Source organism: Scardinius erythrophthalmus (genome assembly GCF_964197995.2).
Source record: "Scardinius erythrophthalmus genome assembly, chromosome: 4".
Lineage (NCBI taxonomy): Eukaryota > Metazoa > Chordata > Actinopteri > Cypriniformes > Leuciscidae > Scardinius > Scardinius erythrophthalmus.
This window is the reverse complement of record NC_138224.1, coordinates 49,257,888-49,272,906: the sequence shown is the minus strand read 5'-3', so window position 1 is coordinate 49,272,906 and position 15,019 is coordinate 49,257,888. Positions and strand designations below refer to the sequence as shown.

General features: G+C 37.6%; 1 protein-coding gene across 1 annotated transcript in view; it reads right to left on the bottom strand.

The window, feature by feature from the left end:
- The window catches only part of LOC308689337 (NACHT, LRR and PYD domains-containing protein 3-like), a gene marked incomplete at its 5' end in the record, with an annotated part of 111,844 nt that extends 101,448 nt beyond the window's left edge, over window positions 1-10,396 (bottom strand). The window contains 3 exons of the mRNA XM_081362988.1: window positions 6,770-6,943; window positions 7,415-9,191; window positions 10,132-10,396. Of these exons, the coding sequence (XP_081219114.1) occupies window positions 6,770-6,943; window positions 7,415-9,191; window positions 10,132-10,396 (2,216 nt within the window). The remainder of the gene's footprint in view (window positions 1-6,769; window positions 6,944-7,414; window positions 9,192-10,131) is intronic.
- Between the last annotated feature and the right edge of the window lie 4,623 nt (window positions 10,397-15,019).

Here is a 15,019-nt window from a genome sequence, read left to right as displayed (position 1 = left end):
ATTATAACAGGCTTGTTTGCTGCAATATTGATATTTCGAGTCGCCTGAAGAGGGGACTGAAAAATGTGTGAGAAATGGAGGTTAGTCCAGCCTCGGCGGGACTAAAAACACTCTTTTCTCATTTCGCCGGTGAGTGACGCGTGAATGGGGCGCAACTAGGGCGGGGTAGCTTTTCTTGTAACGTAAAGAAAAAACTAACCCCGTGACCATCCGCTTCCGGTCTCCCTTGTAACCGGCGCAGTTTGCGCGGCTCAAACAGAGGGAGAGAGAAAGCTAGCCCTGTGACCGTCCGCTCCTGACATCCCCTGTGAACGGGGCATTTTGCGCAGCTCGAACAGAGGGAGAGCAGTTATCATCCCACACAGACGCGGCTTCTTGGTCTACATCCACGACGGAAGCGGCGCCACGCTGTCCATCAGGAAGAGACTCAGCGAAGCAGGTGAAGCAGGCGGGCGCACTGGCGAGCTTTGCGGGCTGGGGGAGGTTCCGGGACTCGTTGAGCACGGTGCTTTTTACGGCGCGGTACCGCAGCGGGCGGAGGGTGCAGTCTCGGAGAAGGATGCCAGGCGAGTCCTCAGAGTTACCATAGGCATTGAGCGCGAGAGCTGCGTGATCCAGGAAAAGGAGTGTCTTGAAAAAGACGCCCGGCTCTTTTAGTGCAATGAGAGAGTGTGTCGCAGCGGCGAACACACACATACACAAAACACGGTAGCAGAGAAAACGATATGTAGGCTACGCCGGAAAGCGTGAGCAGAAACGGCGACTGAAGGCAGCGAGTTGTCGACCAGCAGCTTCAGATGCAGACGCTCGTCCCGCTGAGGGCTTTTATCAGACGGCGCGGCTTCTTCCTCTCGGGATCCAGCGATGCGTGAGCTTCGCTGAAGAGATGAAAAATCGGTGAACCAGCCTTTCGGGGCCGTATTTATAGCCCAAGCCCCACCCGCTTTCGGCGGGACATGACGTAGTGGGTGCGAAGCGCCCTTATTGGTCCTGACGTCATGAGGGGCCTCTCTCGATAGGCTGGTGCAGTTGCCGCAGAGCAGCCAATGGGCGCGCGAGCCCATGTCTGCATGCTGCTGCAACGCGTTTTACAGTATTTCAAAATTAAGGATAATTTTTTGACTTCAGTATCTCGTGGAAAAATAGTTTTTCCCCTAGCGTAAAGCTATTTACGCAGTATGAGAGAACCTCTCGTAAGAGAACTATAGGGATGCACGATTTTGGGAATAGATTTTAGATTTTTCTGGTTAAAATTGCTTTTTAAAATTCACAGAATGCACACACACACAAATGTTTCCAACAATATATAATGAACACCAGGTTTGTTGTGCCTTGTAGGCATAGGCTACGCGCAGTGCTGCATAAAATAATAATAATAATAACAATAACCTATAGCAGCCTATAAATCTTTCAAAAGGAACACTTCAGTCACAACTACGCTAGAGAAAAATATTTTGATTATCATATGTCACTTCAAATGTTTCCATTCGTTATGATTTTATGAAATGTTATGAAATCGATGTTTTTGATTTTGATGCAAAATTCTTGAAAAATTATAAATTAATACTATGTAAGCCTTTGACTCATTTGATAAACTTTTCAATAACAAATTCCTATTTTCCCTCATCCTGGAAGGCTGAAGTAGTGACTTCAATTTTAAAAACAGGTGATAGAACACTCACATCAAATTATAGACCCATTAGTATACTTCCAATAGTTTCTAAAATTACAGAAAATGTTGTTTGTGATCAGCTAGTCTCTCATCTAAATGAAGGTGAATTTACTTTGCACCCGATGCAGTTTGCCTTCAGAAAGCATCACTCGACAGAAACAGCAAAAAAAAAAAATTGTGGAACAAATCAAAAGTCTACTTGATAAAAGCGGTGTCGTCTGAGCTGTGTTTTTAGATTTTAAGAAGGCATTTGATACCGTTAATCACAACGTTTTACTATCAAAACTTTCTAAATTTCATTTATCTATTAATACCATGACCTGGATGGAATCCTATTTGAATAAAAGAAAACAATGTACAAGAGTGGGTGATAAGTGTTCTTCATTTGCAAACTGTATTTCAGGGGTCCCTCAAAGGTCTATTTTAGGGCCTCTTTTATTTTGTATATATATAAATGGCCTCCCTCAAACATGTCCAGATGTTAACATCCAAATGTATGCTGATGACACTGTGATTTTTACCCATGCAAGATCTAAAGAACACGCTGCAGCCAAACTGACAGCTTCGATGAGTAAGGTGTCGGATTGGCTGGCAAATTCATGTTTGCCCCTTAATCTAAGTAAAACAGTTTGCATGTATTTTACAGCGAGGATTAATAATTCAGTTAATCCTGATATTTTAATTAACGGTGAAGTCATTACATCTGTGACACATGTTAAATATTTAGGCATAATAATTGACACAAATTTGACCTTCAAAAACCAAGTTAGTAAGGTCATCAAGACTGTTAAGTTTATTCTAAACAATTTTAAGAGTAACAGACATAATTTGTCACCGTCTGCTACAAAACTTTTTGTACACACGATGATTTTTCCCCATTTGTCTTACTGTATAACAACCTGGTCACAGGCAGGAGTGACTACGCTCGAGCCTATGTATTCACTTTACAAACAAATTTTAAAAGTATTAGACAAAAAACCTAAGGATTATCATCATTGTAATATCGTGAAAAAATATAATCTTCTCAATTTTGATAATTTCTTATTTTATTCGGACGCATGTCTAATGTTTAAAGTTATTCATGTTCTTGCACCCCCTCCTCTTAGAGGATGCATAGTATTCTCTGGCAGTGGCAGTGCCAGTAGAACTAGAGCATCAACTAGGGGTGATTTGGTACCGCATTTTAGAAGACAGCCTTCTCTGTTAAAGTAGTGGGGAAGTGGAACTCAATACCCACAAACATTAGAAACTCAGGAAGTTTTGCAGTATTTAAAGCCAGCCTCAAAATTTGGCCAAAATTAGCACAAGAGTGTCACCACTAATGATTGCATTGTATTTTCTGTATTTTGTATTTGGTGTATACATCAAACCGTTTTTATTAATTTTGAATTGATGGATAATATGTATTTTTGTAAATATATGTAGTGTATTTGTTGTTTAGTGGTTGTTTTGAGTCGTTTGTTTTTGTTTTGTCTACCTGTCCAGGGACAACATATGCAAATTAGCTGTTAGCTAACTTTGGTGCAATTGTTTAAATTGTGCGCTGTCCCTGTCAAATAAACAGTAAATAAAAAAATAAAAAGAGAGATTGGAGTAAAAACATAAAGCCTATTGTTTGGTGAGTTTTGCTTTTCAAACGCACAGCGCATTTTGAATATGAAACATTCAAACGCACAGCACGCTCCGAAATATGAAACATTATGGTTACCATATTATACATATCTACGTTTGAGCAGATATCCACAAACACAGTATTTAACCATAAACACGGGTCTAAATATTACAATATTCACCATATATCTAACAACAGTTCAACTATAATGTGAAGTTTATGCAACAATAACAATAACATTAACTAATAATTAATAATTTCTTACCTTACATCTTTCTTGTCTTCAAATTGCGTTCTTCTTCTTCTGAGGTAAATCCAATGTAAGCTGACTTATCTCACGGCATGTCTTCCAAACTCAACGAAAAAGCAGAGACTTATGAACTTTGTGTTTGAGGTAATGAGCGCGTTCGCGTTCCATGTGGATGATTTGCATGTCAATCTCTTTTGCGCGATTGGGCGTGGTCAAATTAAAACAAATTTATACAAATTACTTATATTCAAATTACAATATTTGTTTTCAGTTTGAATCTGATCATTTAAAAGTACACACTTAAATGTTTATAAAGATATATGGCTCATAAATGTGTGACAAGTATTCGCTGAGTTTTGTTTCAGTTTATAGACGTGCTCAAGGTCACATCTCTTTGATGTAGCATTCACATAATACATTATAGACTTCTATAATTCCATATTAGACAGCATAGATTAGGCCAGCCGGAACCGGGAACACTTCCCATAAATCCTGATGTACTCGTTACATTATAAGAAGAATGGCGTCTACGCTAATATTAGTCTCTCTGTTTATACCGAGGTTTACCGCAGTCCGCCGGATCCAGGCCGTATCCAGATCCGATGAAGGACCTGTGCCTGGACGCGACAACAACACAGTACTGAAGTGTCAACCAGTCTCTCCGTTTACTGAAGTGAGGTGGACCCCGGCCGTATCCAAATCAGATTGTGCACATCCCTGAAGTGCCAGCCTCATCAGCCCTGTGAAGGCCTCATCGACACGACCAATCTGACTTCTGACCTGTAATGCTGCCTGGATCATAATCATACACTGTTCGCTCGTTCGCCAGAGAACTGGCCCCCGACTGAGCCTGGGTTCTCCCAAGGTTTTTTTTCTCCATTCTGTCACCTGATGGAGTTTTGGTTCCTTGCCACTGTTGCCTTGGCTTTTGGCTTGCTTAGTTGGGGACATTTAACCCCCTGGGGTCGGCAATCACGCCGGCGCGATAGGCTCGTTTTTTTTCATATCAGTGCAAAATACTCTGTTGATTTTGATTTTACATACTTGTGTTGTACATCATTCAAAACTGTTAAATATCTTCTTTTATTTGTGTACACTCATAATAAAAACAAAATGTTGTGTTTTTCGTAAAACAAAGAAAATAAACTTGATGTGCGTTCTGCCGTCAGTCTCAATGTGAATCTCATTCTGAAACGCGACAGAAAATGACCTGTAACTCAGCGAATGTTTGTCACACAGACTTAAAACGCATGTCTATACAACGCTTGGAATCTCTATTTTTAAAGTATGTAAATTATATAAAAAACAAATATTCTATTTTTAAGTAATCCATACGAAAGCAGCGGCATGTACAGTTTCTCAAACGCGTCCTCGTTAACTTTAATTTGACCACGCCCACGCGCGCACGAGCGATTGACATGCAAATGATCCATGCGGAGAAATGCAGACCTGTAAACGCCCTCATCACCTCAAAACAAAGAATCAGAGACTTCAGTAACTTACTCCTCTGCTTTTCATCAAGTTTGGAAGACTGTTTGTGCTGTGCTGTGCTGTTTACCTTGGATTTACCTCAGAAGAATTAGAAGAACGTGATTTGAAGATGAGACGATTTTTAAGGTAAGATAAAAACTGGTGGTGCCAGATTAAAATGTATGTGTGTGTGTTTGTGTGTGTGTGTGTGTGTATTCTGTACATTTTAAAAAGCAATTTTAACCTGAAAAATCTAAAATGTATTCCCCAAATTGTGCAGCCCTATAGTTTCTCTTGATATCAGCATGTTCACAGCAGTTTTGTTGTTGTTGTTGTTGTTGTTGTTGTTTTTAGAGGAACCAGATGTCACTGATGAGTCCTGCTGACTTCAACATTCACATAAATCTCCGTACATTAACATGCTAAAGTGAAAAACAAACACCATGGAAATGAAAGGTATGTACTATGTTTCAGGAATGGCACAAAGGTGTGTGACAGTTCAAGTCTTTGTCTTTAGTTCAGTGTGTTAAATAATGTGGGTTTTTTTGTCATTTGTTGTGTATATTTGGATTATGTTGTGTTGTAAATAAATCCAAACAATCAAAAAGCCATTATTTTTTAAATCTCCTCATTCTTTGTGCAAGGTTGCTCAGAATGATAGGGCCTGTTAGCACCTAATAGGGCCATTAGGGGAGGGTCTTTGTCTTTCTCAGGTGTGAAACCCATACATATTAATGATGTGTTCACGCCTCACGCATAAAGCTTTCTTACACAAAACACGTCTTACAAATTTTAAATCAATATATTGTCTTATCTGAATGAGTTGTCAGGATGATTTCACATACAGTAATTTTGAAGCAAATATTCTAGGCTACGTGATACAATTTTCAAAAGTCTTATGAAGAAATAATCAGTATGGGTTTCATGGCCTTATTTCAGTGACAATTTTTTTTTTTTTTTTTTTTTACAAACCATACATAAATGTCATTATCTCAAAATGACAAACTTTTACATACATGCTGCTGACATATTATTGTAGCAGAGTTTGTGCTGAATACAGTGTAATCAGACTTTAGCCATGAAAATGTCACACGTAATAGAAATAAGCACAAATGTCAGAGCATGTCAGAACACCTCCAGGGCTTAGAAAAACCCCACAGACCCCAGAGGGTTAATATTCAACAATATTGTTGATCTGCCTTATTTAGGGTGGGCGATGATGCAGTTTTCTTCTAGAAACAAACTTTGTTGTATTATTTTCATGTTATCAATTTGAAGCTGCTTTGATACAATCTGTATTGTAAAAAGTGCTATATAAATAAAGGTGACTTGACCTGACTCAAGAAAAAAAAGGTAGGGGGCAGAAAGCACACCCTTTTTATTTTATTTATTTTACAAAAGCTCAATGTTTTGATTTGATTGTAAGTGGACACATACAAAAGTAGACATATCACAGATTCTTTTTTCATATTTCTTTTTTCTGTATGACCATAAATGACGATTCATTTAAGTCTATTGAGTAACAGAGTAATTACCAAACGTGGATGTTCCACTAGAAACAAACATTGATGTATTGTTTTAATTTATTACTGTGAAGTTGCTTTGATACAACCTATGTTGTGAAAAGCACTATATAAATAAACTTGACTTGACTTGACTATTGTGCTACGTGAAGAAAATCCAGCAAAATGCGCCGGCGCGTTTGCCGACCCTAGAGGGTTAAGTCACCCTCTGATTATAGCACAGTTATTTTAAAACCATTCACCTCAGTATCTCCAGCTGACAGTTTGGACTCTTCAGTCCATCAGAAAGAATCTTCACTCCAGAATCCTGCAGGTCATTAGTACTCAGGTCCAGCTCTCTCAGAAAGGAGTTTGAGGATTGTAGAGCTGATGATAAACTCTCACAGGACTGAGCTGTGAGATTACAGCTGGGTAGCCTGTGTAGAGACAAAACAAAGAGCAGTAGTAATGCTTATTAGCGTTTAGAATCTGGAGCTTGAAAAAAACTTTAACTGTAGTGAATTAAGCAAAGCTAAAAAAAATATTTCTTCATAACACATCAAACCAGCATTTATTTTCACACACACTACTTTTATTAATTTTTCTGAACTGTCTAGGCCAGTGGTTCCCAAACCTGTCCTGAAGGACCCCCAACACTGCACATTTTCTTTGTCTCCCTAATCAAACACACCTGATTCAACTCATCAGCTCATTATCACATGTGATAATGAGCTGATGAGTTGAATCAGGTGTGTTTGTTAAGGGAGACAAAGAAAACATGCAGTGTTGGGGGTCCTTCAGGACAGGTTTGGGAACCACTGGTCTAGGCCAGCAAGTCACCCATTTAAAATGAAGGCAATTACAAAAGACTAACAGTGTTTATAAATGAATGTAAAGGAGACTCTTACAGTGCTCTTCTGGTGTTTTTGATCACCGGCAGCAGTCTCATCAGTGCTTCATCAGATCTTCTGTATTTCTGCAGTTCAAACATCTCTTGAGTCTCTCCTGACATCTGTAGCACAAACACCAGACCAGACCATTGAGCAGAGGACAGATTCTGTTCTGAAAATTTTCCTAAGCTCAGATTCTTCTGGATTTCCTCCACAAAGTTATCTTTCAGTTCACTCAGACAGTGGAAGAGATTGATGGTCCTCTCTACTGATTCCTCCTTCTCTATTTTCTTTTTGATATAGTCAGCAGTGTTTTTCATGTTCTCTGTTCTGAGTTCCAGTCCTGGCAGTAGTCGCTTCAGGTCACTCTGATCGGACTCCAGACCCAGGAGGAAACGGAGGAAAAGGTCCAGGTGTCCGTTCTCACTCTGTAAAGCTTTCTTGACTGCAGCATTATGAAGCTGAAACAGTGGCTTTTTGGACAGTTTCCATGTCAGTTTTCTTCTGCATTGAAGAAATAGGTCAGCTTTCTTATCTTTGTCCATCATAAACACATAAAGAGCAGCAAGGAATTCTTGTACGCTGAGATGTACGAAGCTGTAAATGTTTCTTGCTGCTAACTTTTCCTCCTGAAACATTCGAGTGCATAACCCAGAGTACACTGAACCTTCACTGACATCTAGTCCACATTCCTCAAGATCTTCTCTGTAGAAAATCAGGTTTCCTTTCTCCAGCTGTTGAAAGGCCAGTTTCCCAAGTTTCAGAATAATCTGATCAAAAGACTCTGCATTGGAATTAGTTTCGGACTCATCACAGTATTTTTCTTTCATCTGTTGCTGCTGAGAAATTAAGAAGCTTGTGTACATCCCTGTGAGAGTTGTGGGAGTTTTGTTATTGCTCTCAAGTAGAGGCCGAAGAACAATAAGAGAGATCCAGCAGAAGACGGGGATGTGGCACATGATGTACAGACTCCTGGATTTCTTGATGTGACTGATGAGGTTTCCAGCAACCTCAGGACTGTTTTTGATGAAATATTGCTCTTTCTGCTCATCGTTAAATCCTCGCACCTCTGTCACTTGATCAATGTAGTTTCGGGGTATCAGACTGGCTGCTGCTGGTCTGGATGTGATCCAGATGAGAGCAGAGGGAACCAGATGTGCCTTGATAAGGCTTGTTATTATCTTACTCACTGTTGTTTTTTTGTGAACATCTGTAAATTTGCCACCCTCTTTAAAGCTCAAAGGGAAGCGACATTCATCCAGCCCATCAAAAATGAACAAGACTTTACTATCACCTTTAGGAAGAGAAGGCAGTTCTTTAGGATCACTAAAGAAGTGTCCGTGAAGCAGTCCCATGAGACTGCAGTTCTCTGTAATAAGGTTTAGCTCACGGAATGGCAGAGGAAAAATGAAGGTTATTTCCTGATTTTCTTCTCCTTCAACCCAGTCAAGGATGAATTTATTGACAGAGACAGTTTTTCCAACCCCTGCGATCCCCATCGTCAGTACTTTTTTGTTTCGTTTAAACATGTCATTACACTTGATTGGCTTCTCCTTGGCAGGCAATCGGTTGTGATTTGATTCAATCTGACTCACCTCGTGCTCGTTCACTCTTCCTCCAGTCTCATTTTCCACCACATATAAATCAGTGTAAATCTTGTTCAGGTTTTTCCGGTGACCTGTCTCTGAATTACCAACCAATATCCGCTCGTAGTCCCGTTTTAATTTGTTCTTCAGTGTGAGGCTGGTCTCTGTGTAATCATTAAGAGTAGCTTCTCTATCGTATGCAGTTGAGCCTTTAAGAAAGAGGGGAAAATACAGCAAAAAGTAAGTAATTGTGTTTTTCATAAATTCCTGCTTCTACTATATTCAAATGAATCACACTCTTACTGCAATAGTTGCACATCTTACACTGATTATGCTGAAGTTGACAACATAAACTATGGAAATGCCTTGATTAAAACTTGAAAGCAATTGGAATTGGATTTATCTGATTGTCACTATTGGACTCAGATCAACTTAAAGGAATAGTTCTCACCCTCAAATTGTTTCAAACCTGTATGAACGTATTTATTTATTTTTCTGCTATGGAAGTCAATGGGTTTGGGTCATCAACTGTTTGGTTTCCGACATTCTTCAAAATATATTCCTTTGTGTTCAGCAGAAGAAAGAAATTCATACAGGTTTGAAACCTCTTAAGGGTGAGTAAATGACAGAATTTTCCTTTTTAAGTAAACTGTTCCTTTAAGGCCATGCTGACCAAAATTATTAGAAGATTTTTGATCAAACCATTGACATCTAGCACACCAAACAAGACATGAGACTGTATTAGAGTTAGGTTGGGGTTATTGCAATGACCCTGCGTATGTAGAAGTTGCTTGTAGAAGTTTTAATTCAGGATTTAAGACTCTTGTAAACCATTTAACCATTCGTAAAAAATGACTAGACAGTCTGTTCTAATAATTGTACTTGTATAAGATCTGCTGCTGTTCTTCTTGGTTCTGTAATTGTTGCTTGCTATTATATTTTCACTTGTTTTCATGCACAGATAGGGATTATTTACCCCTGATCTCTTCTGAATGAGCTCCAACAGCGGCAGATGTCTTCATATTGCCTTCAGTCTGACTTGAGTGTGTGTGAGAGAGAGAATCACTCACTGGGAAACATAAGTCACACAAACACATCACAATGGTAAACAGTCAGTCACATTACTGTTAAGAGTTAATTAAATGTTACCTTGCTTGTGTTTGTTCTCCAGCTGCTCAGCCAGATTGTTCTGGTTCATCTTCCTCAGGATCTTCACTGTGTTCTTCACAGCTTCTTCTGGTCCAAAACATGCTACCATCTTATCCACTGTGTCTAAGATATCTAAATTATTCATTTCAGGCTTTGTTATACACTCATGATCTTTCTTTAAGTGCCATTTAAACTTCTTCCATTCAGCTTCGTCCAGATCACTCAGTGATTTCTCAAGCAGATCTTCAACTTTAACAGACACCATCGTCCTTCACAGATTCACAGCTGCAGGATAAAAAGAAAAAGATCTTAAGTAGTTTCACTCTTAACATTTTGACATAAGTGCTCAAATGTTATTTGGATTATGAAATGACGCTGTGATCGGATCAGGACTCTCATCCAAATTCATCTGTTTAATGGGTCCTATAATGCTCTTTTATCCATGGTCTCTATCTGAAACATGCAAGCAATGAGTACCCTAGCAACCATCCAGAATACCCTAGCAACCACCCCAAGTCTCCTAGAGACCGCATAGCAACCACCCAGAATGCCTTAGCATCCACTACAATTACCCTAGCAACCACATAGCAACACACTAGCAACCACCCCAAGTACTCAAGCAACTGCATAGCAACACCCTAAAATCAATCAATCTATCTGTCTTGTCTGTTTTTCTGATAGACTGTATTGCCTTCAAAAACTTTAAGCATTTAAAACACCTTCAAACTTTCTTTGAAGCCAACTTCAAAGTTTGTCTCGATGTAGTTTTTAAATCTATTTTTTTTATCTCATCCTGTTTTTGTCTCTTTAAATGCAAATTAGCTGCTGCTATCAAGCTGCTATTATCAAAAGAAAAACAATGGAAAATTACTGTTTCACAACATCGTCCTGTGACGCTAAAAACCTTGAGATGGAGACTCTCATCTCTAACTCATAAAGACAAAAATCCCTCAAACCACACAATCATGAGATTAAACAACAATAGCAAGCACTGCAAGAGCAGGGACATAAGTCATATAAAATGTAATCACAGACAATAACATATTAATAATAATAATGACTAAATGATTAAATGAATAAATTATGTAAATGAAATAATATGAACAAAATCATAAATCAAATGACAACTACATAAATGATCATGAAATCAAGTATAAAAGGAAAGAAAGTAAAACAACACCAATGTCTGGTTGCTTTTTTAACTCTTCGGAGTCTTGGGCTATTTTGGCCGTTTTTGAGTACTTTTTATTTTTTTTATTTTGCGACATAAACAAATGTTTACCATACCAATGTTTTGTATTGTTTTTTTCAGCACAACATCACCTATATGAACAGACAATTATTTTTTCACTTTTATGTACTGTATCAACATACTGGACCCAAAATCACACAAAAAAACACAAAATCCGAATAGAAAAATTCTATTTTTTTTACTACAAAAAACACAAACATGCTCAATGAAGCATTTTAAAAGGTTTAAAATGTAAACACAAGTTGTAAATGTCAACATATACAGGTAAAATTCAGATATAATCAAGCTATATACAAAAAAAAATATGATTTACAAAAAAAAAAGTGAGTGTAGCCATAGGCTTTTTTTCTCTTTTTAGCTTTGCCACTTTTTAAAAGTTTATGCACACAATTATTCAGAGAGCTATATTTAAGGCCTTGCATTCCCAGAGTATGAGGGTTCCCAAATAGTGCAAATACAACATAAAAAAGGTAAAATTGAGATAAAATCTAACTATATACAGCAAAAAGCAGGTGTGGCAATAGGCGTTTTTTTCTTTTCTTTTTTGCTTAGAAACTCTACAAAACACTTCATGTACAATTACTTACTCCTTGAGTAAGAGGGGTTCCTAAAAAGTGCAAATATACTATACAAAAGGTAAAATGAACACAAAATCAAACTATATATACAACTATTTACAACGAATATCAGGTGAGTTTTTATTTATTTATCTGTGCCACTCCTCAAAACAGTTTCTGTCAACAATGAGACCAAAGACATTCGCTTCATTTTCCTTCCACAAAAAACTACCTAAACTACCTAAACTATCTACACTACTCCTAAACTACTCTCAAAATCTATTCAAACTTTTCCAAAAACTAGCAATAATATCTCTCTCTCTCTCTTTATATATGTCTCTCTGTGTCTACTCCGTCAATCTCCCGACTCCCGCGGGTGCCTTTCAATTTCACTTCTTTGCTCAGTTGGCTCCTCCTCCACTCCCTAAAATGTGCAGCCTGAAGAGCAGAGTCAGCAGATTCACACATTTTTCTCTGTTTTGTTTTATGACAAAAACCGACGAAGTTATGAGAATAAATGCAACGCCTGTCGCATCCCATCTTGCGTTCCTTTACGAACGCGTCAATATTTTCAAACAAATTTTATGTAAAGTTTAAATTATCATATCTCCGTTTTTACTTGGTCTATCAACACAAAACAAAAAGTAAAATAGAGTTTCAAGCCAGCACTTTCGACAGAAGTGGACAGCAGCGCTCAACGTGACTTTGTTTTTATGCTTCGACGTCTTAAACTGGTCATGTGATTTGATCACGCCGGCGTGATCGGCGACTCGGAAGAGTTAAGTAAAACACAGGTTGTTATCGAAACCCTTAGATCCTTCATTCCTCCTCTTTTATATATGAAAACACTGGATTACATAGACTGATTAAATGCAATCACTGGTCATGATCAAAACATACTCTGAAAAGCTTGTGTGATCAGGTCGTACTCTTCCTTCTACATGCTCTTTAACCCTCTGGGGTCTGAGGTGTTTTTGGGGTCCTTGAGATGTTCTGACATGCCCTGACATTTGTGCTTTTTTCAGTTGCTTATAAACATATTAATGGCAAATGTGTAATTGCACTCTATTTAACACAAACAGGGCTACCATAATATGTGAGCAACATATATGTTCATGTTTGTATTTTTGAGAGAATAATGTTTATGCATGGTTATTGAAAAAACTAAAAACTAAAGTTTCTGAAATAAGGCCACAAAGCACATACTAAATATGTGTCAATAAGACTTTTGACTAATGGATATTGTCGCCTAGAGTTTTTTCTTCAAAATGATCTGAAAATCATCCTGCCTAATCATTCACATAAAACAATACATTGATTTAAATTTTGCAAGACACTTTCTGTTTGGAAAGGCAATATGCGAGTGGGCGTCAACGATCCAACACCATCATGCATATTTAGTGGTTCACACCTGAGGAGACAATGGGGCCCGCATACAGGTGTGTCACTGAGCCACAAGAAAGAATGCAAGAGCTATATATATATGTGTACCTCAGAATATATTCTACAAAATTGGTTCACAGTTGGAAGCATCTCAATTTTTTTTTTTTTTCACAAATTGTGCTTGCAAATTGTATAATATCCAAGGAAAACATGTCTAGTAATTGTGCAGTTAATTCTCATACTGTATTTTCTGTTTTGGAATATGTATCCTCTCCCCAAATTTGTCAATTATAAAACACAATAAAAATTATTTAAAGAAAAGGCTTATATTTACCTTTTAAAATTTGTTTACATCTACCTTGTAATATATATATATATATATATATATATATATATATATATATATATATTATTAAAAAGGTTACAATTACAACAACACTTCAAGTGTAATCTTTTTTTGTAAAAACTAAAGTATACATTTTATCATACATATTTCAAAGTTAAGGATTCATTACTTTGAATATAGCCTAGGCTACATTGGAACAAACACATAACATATTATTTGATGACTTTATTTTTGACAAAACATACTATATTTAACACATGAGCAAAAATTGGCAAACAAAAGCTTATTTGAGGTGGCAGATATTTTACAGTAAAAATGTATAATCTATCCAAAACTAGTCAACGAAATGTTGTCTTTCATAAACATAGGTCTTTCTTTTTTATTATAAGGAATATAAATGTTAATTTGCAGTTTAATACGTTGCTTATACAAATGCATTTCATTTTAACATATTTCAGTCGATTTTTACTCCTCTCAGTATAGCAATAGTTTGCTAAAAGCGGATCATTCATTCACACACAGAAACGCGATTCAAATTTAAACTGTCTTTTTACGGCGATTCACTTGAGAATGAAAAAAAACTTACTACAATATTCCATCCGTTGCTCCTCGAAATACCAGCACTTCTGAGGTACATTTTCCATTATTATTATTATTACGATAGTATTATTCCTCACAGCGCTGCGAGACGGTGTAAACAAGTACAATGATCTGAATAAACTTGATGTGTTTTCTCTAGCTGATATTGGGGAGTTCACAGTTTGCATGGATTACCTCATTCATTTGCATTTGAATAGCGCGCGCTCTCCGTGGGCGGGGTCATATTAAAACATAATGAGCTGAGATGAGAACGACTGACATCTCTCTCTTTTCATACAGATTACATAAACAGAGAATATTTGCTTTTTATAAAAAATACTTCATTTAAAAGAAGAGAATTCAATCTTCATGCCTGTGTGTCTGTATGCCTGTTTGACTGAGTATTCGCTGAGTTATGGTTCATTTTCGGACGCGTTTCAGAATTGACTTCACTGACAGAGAGAAAGCAGAACTCGCATCATGTTTATTTTTCTTTATTTGGCAAAAAGCACAACACTTTGCTTTTATTGTGAGTATACACAAAAATAATACACACTTAACAGGATCGATTGATGTATGAAAATGGTTTGTAAGATCAAAGTCAACAGAGTATTTGGAGTCTCGTTTGAACTGATAAGAAAAAAAACGAGCAAACCACGCCGGCGTGATTGCCGACCTCAGAGGGTTAACAGAACAGCTCTTCTCTGTCGTACCGCATACCAGTGTCAGTTGAGAGAGTGTGTCTGATGTCAGATGAAAGCCTTACGACAG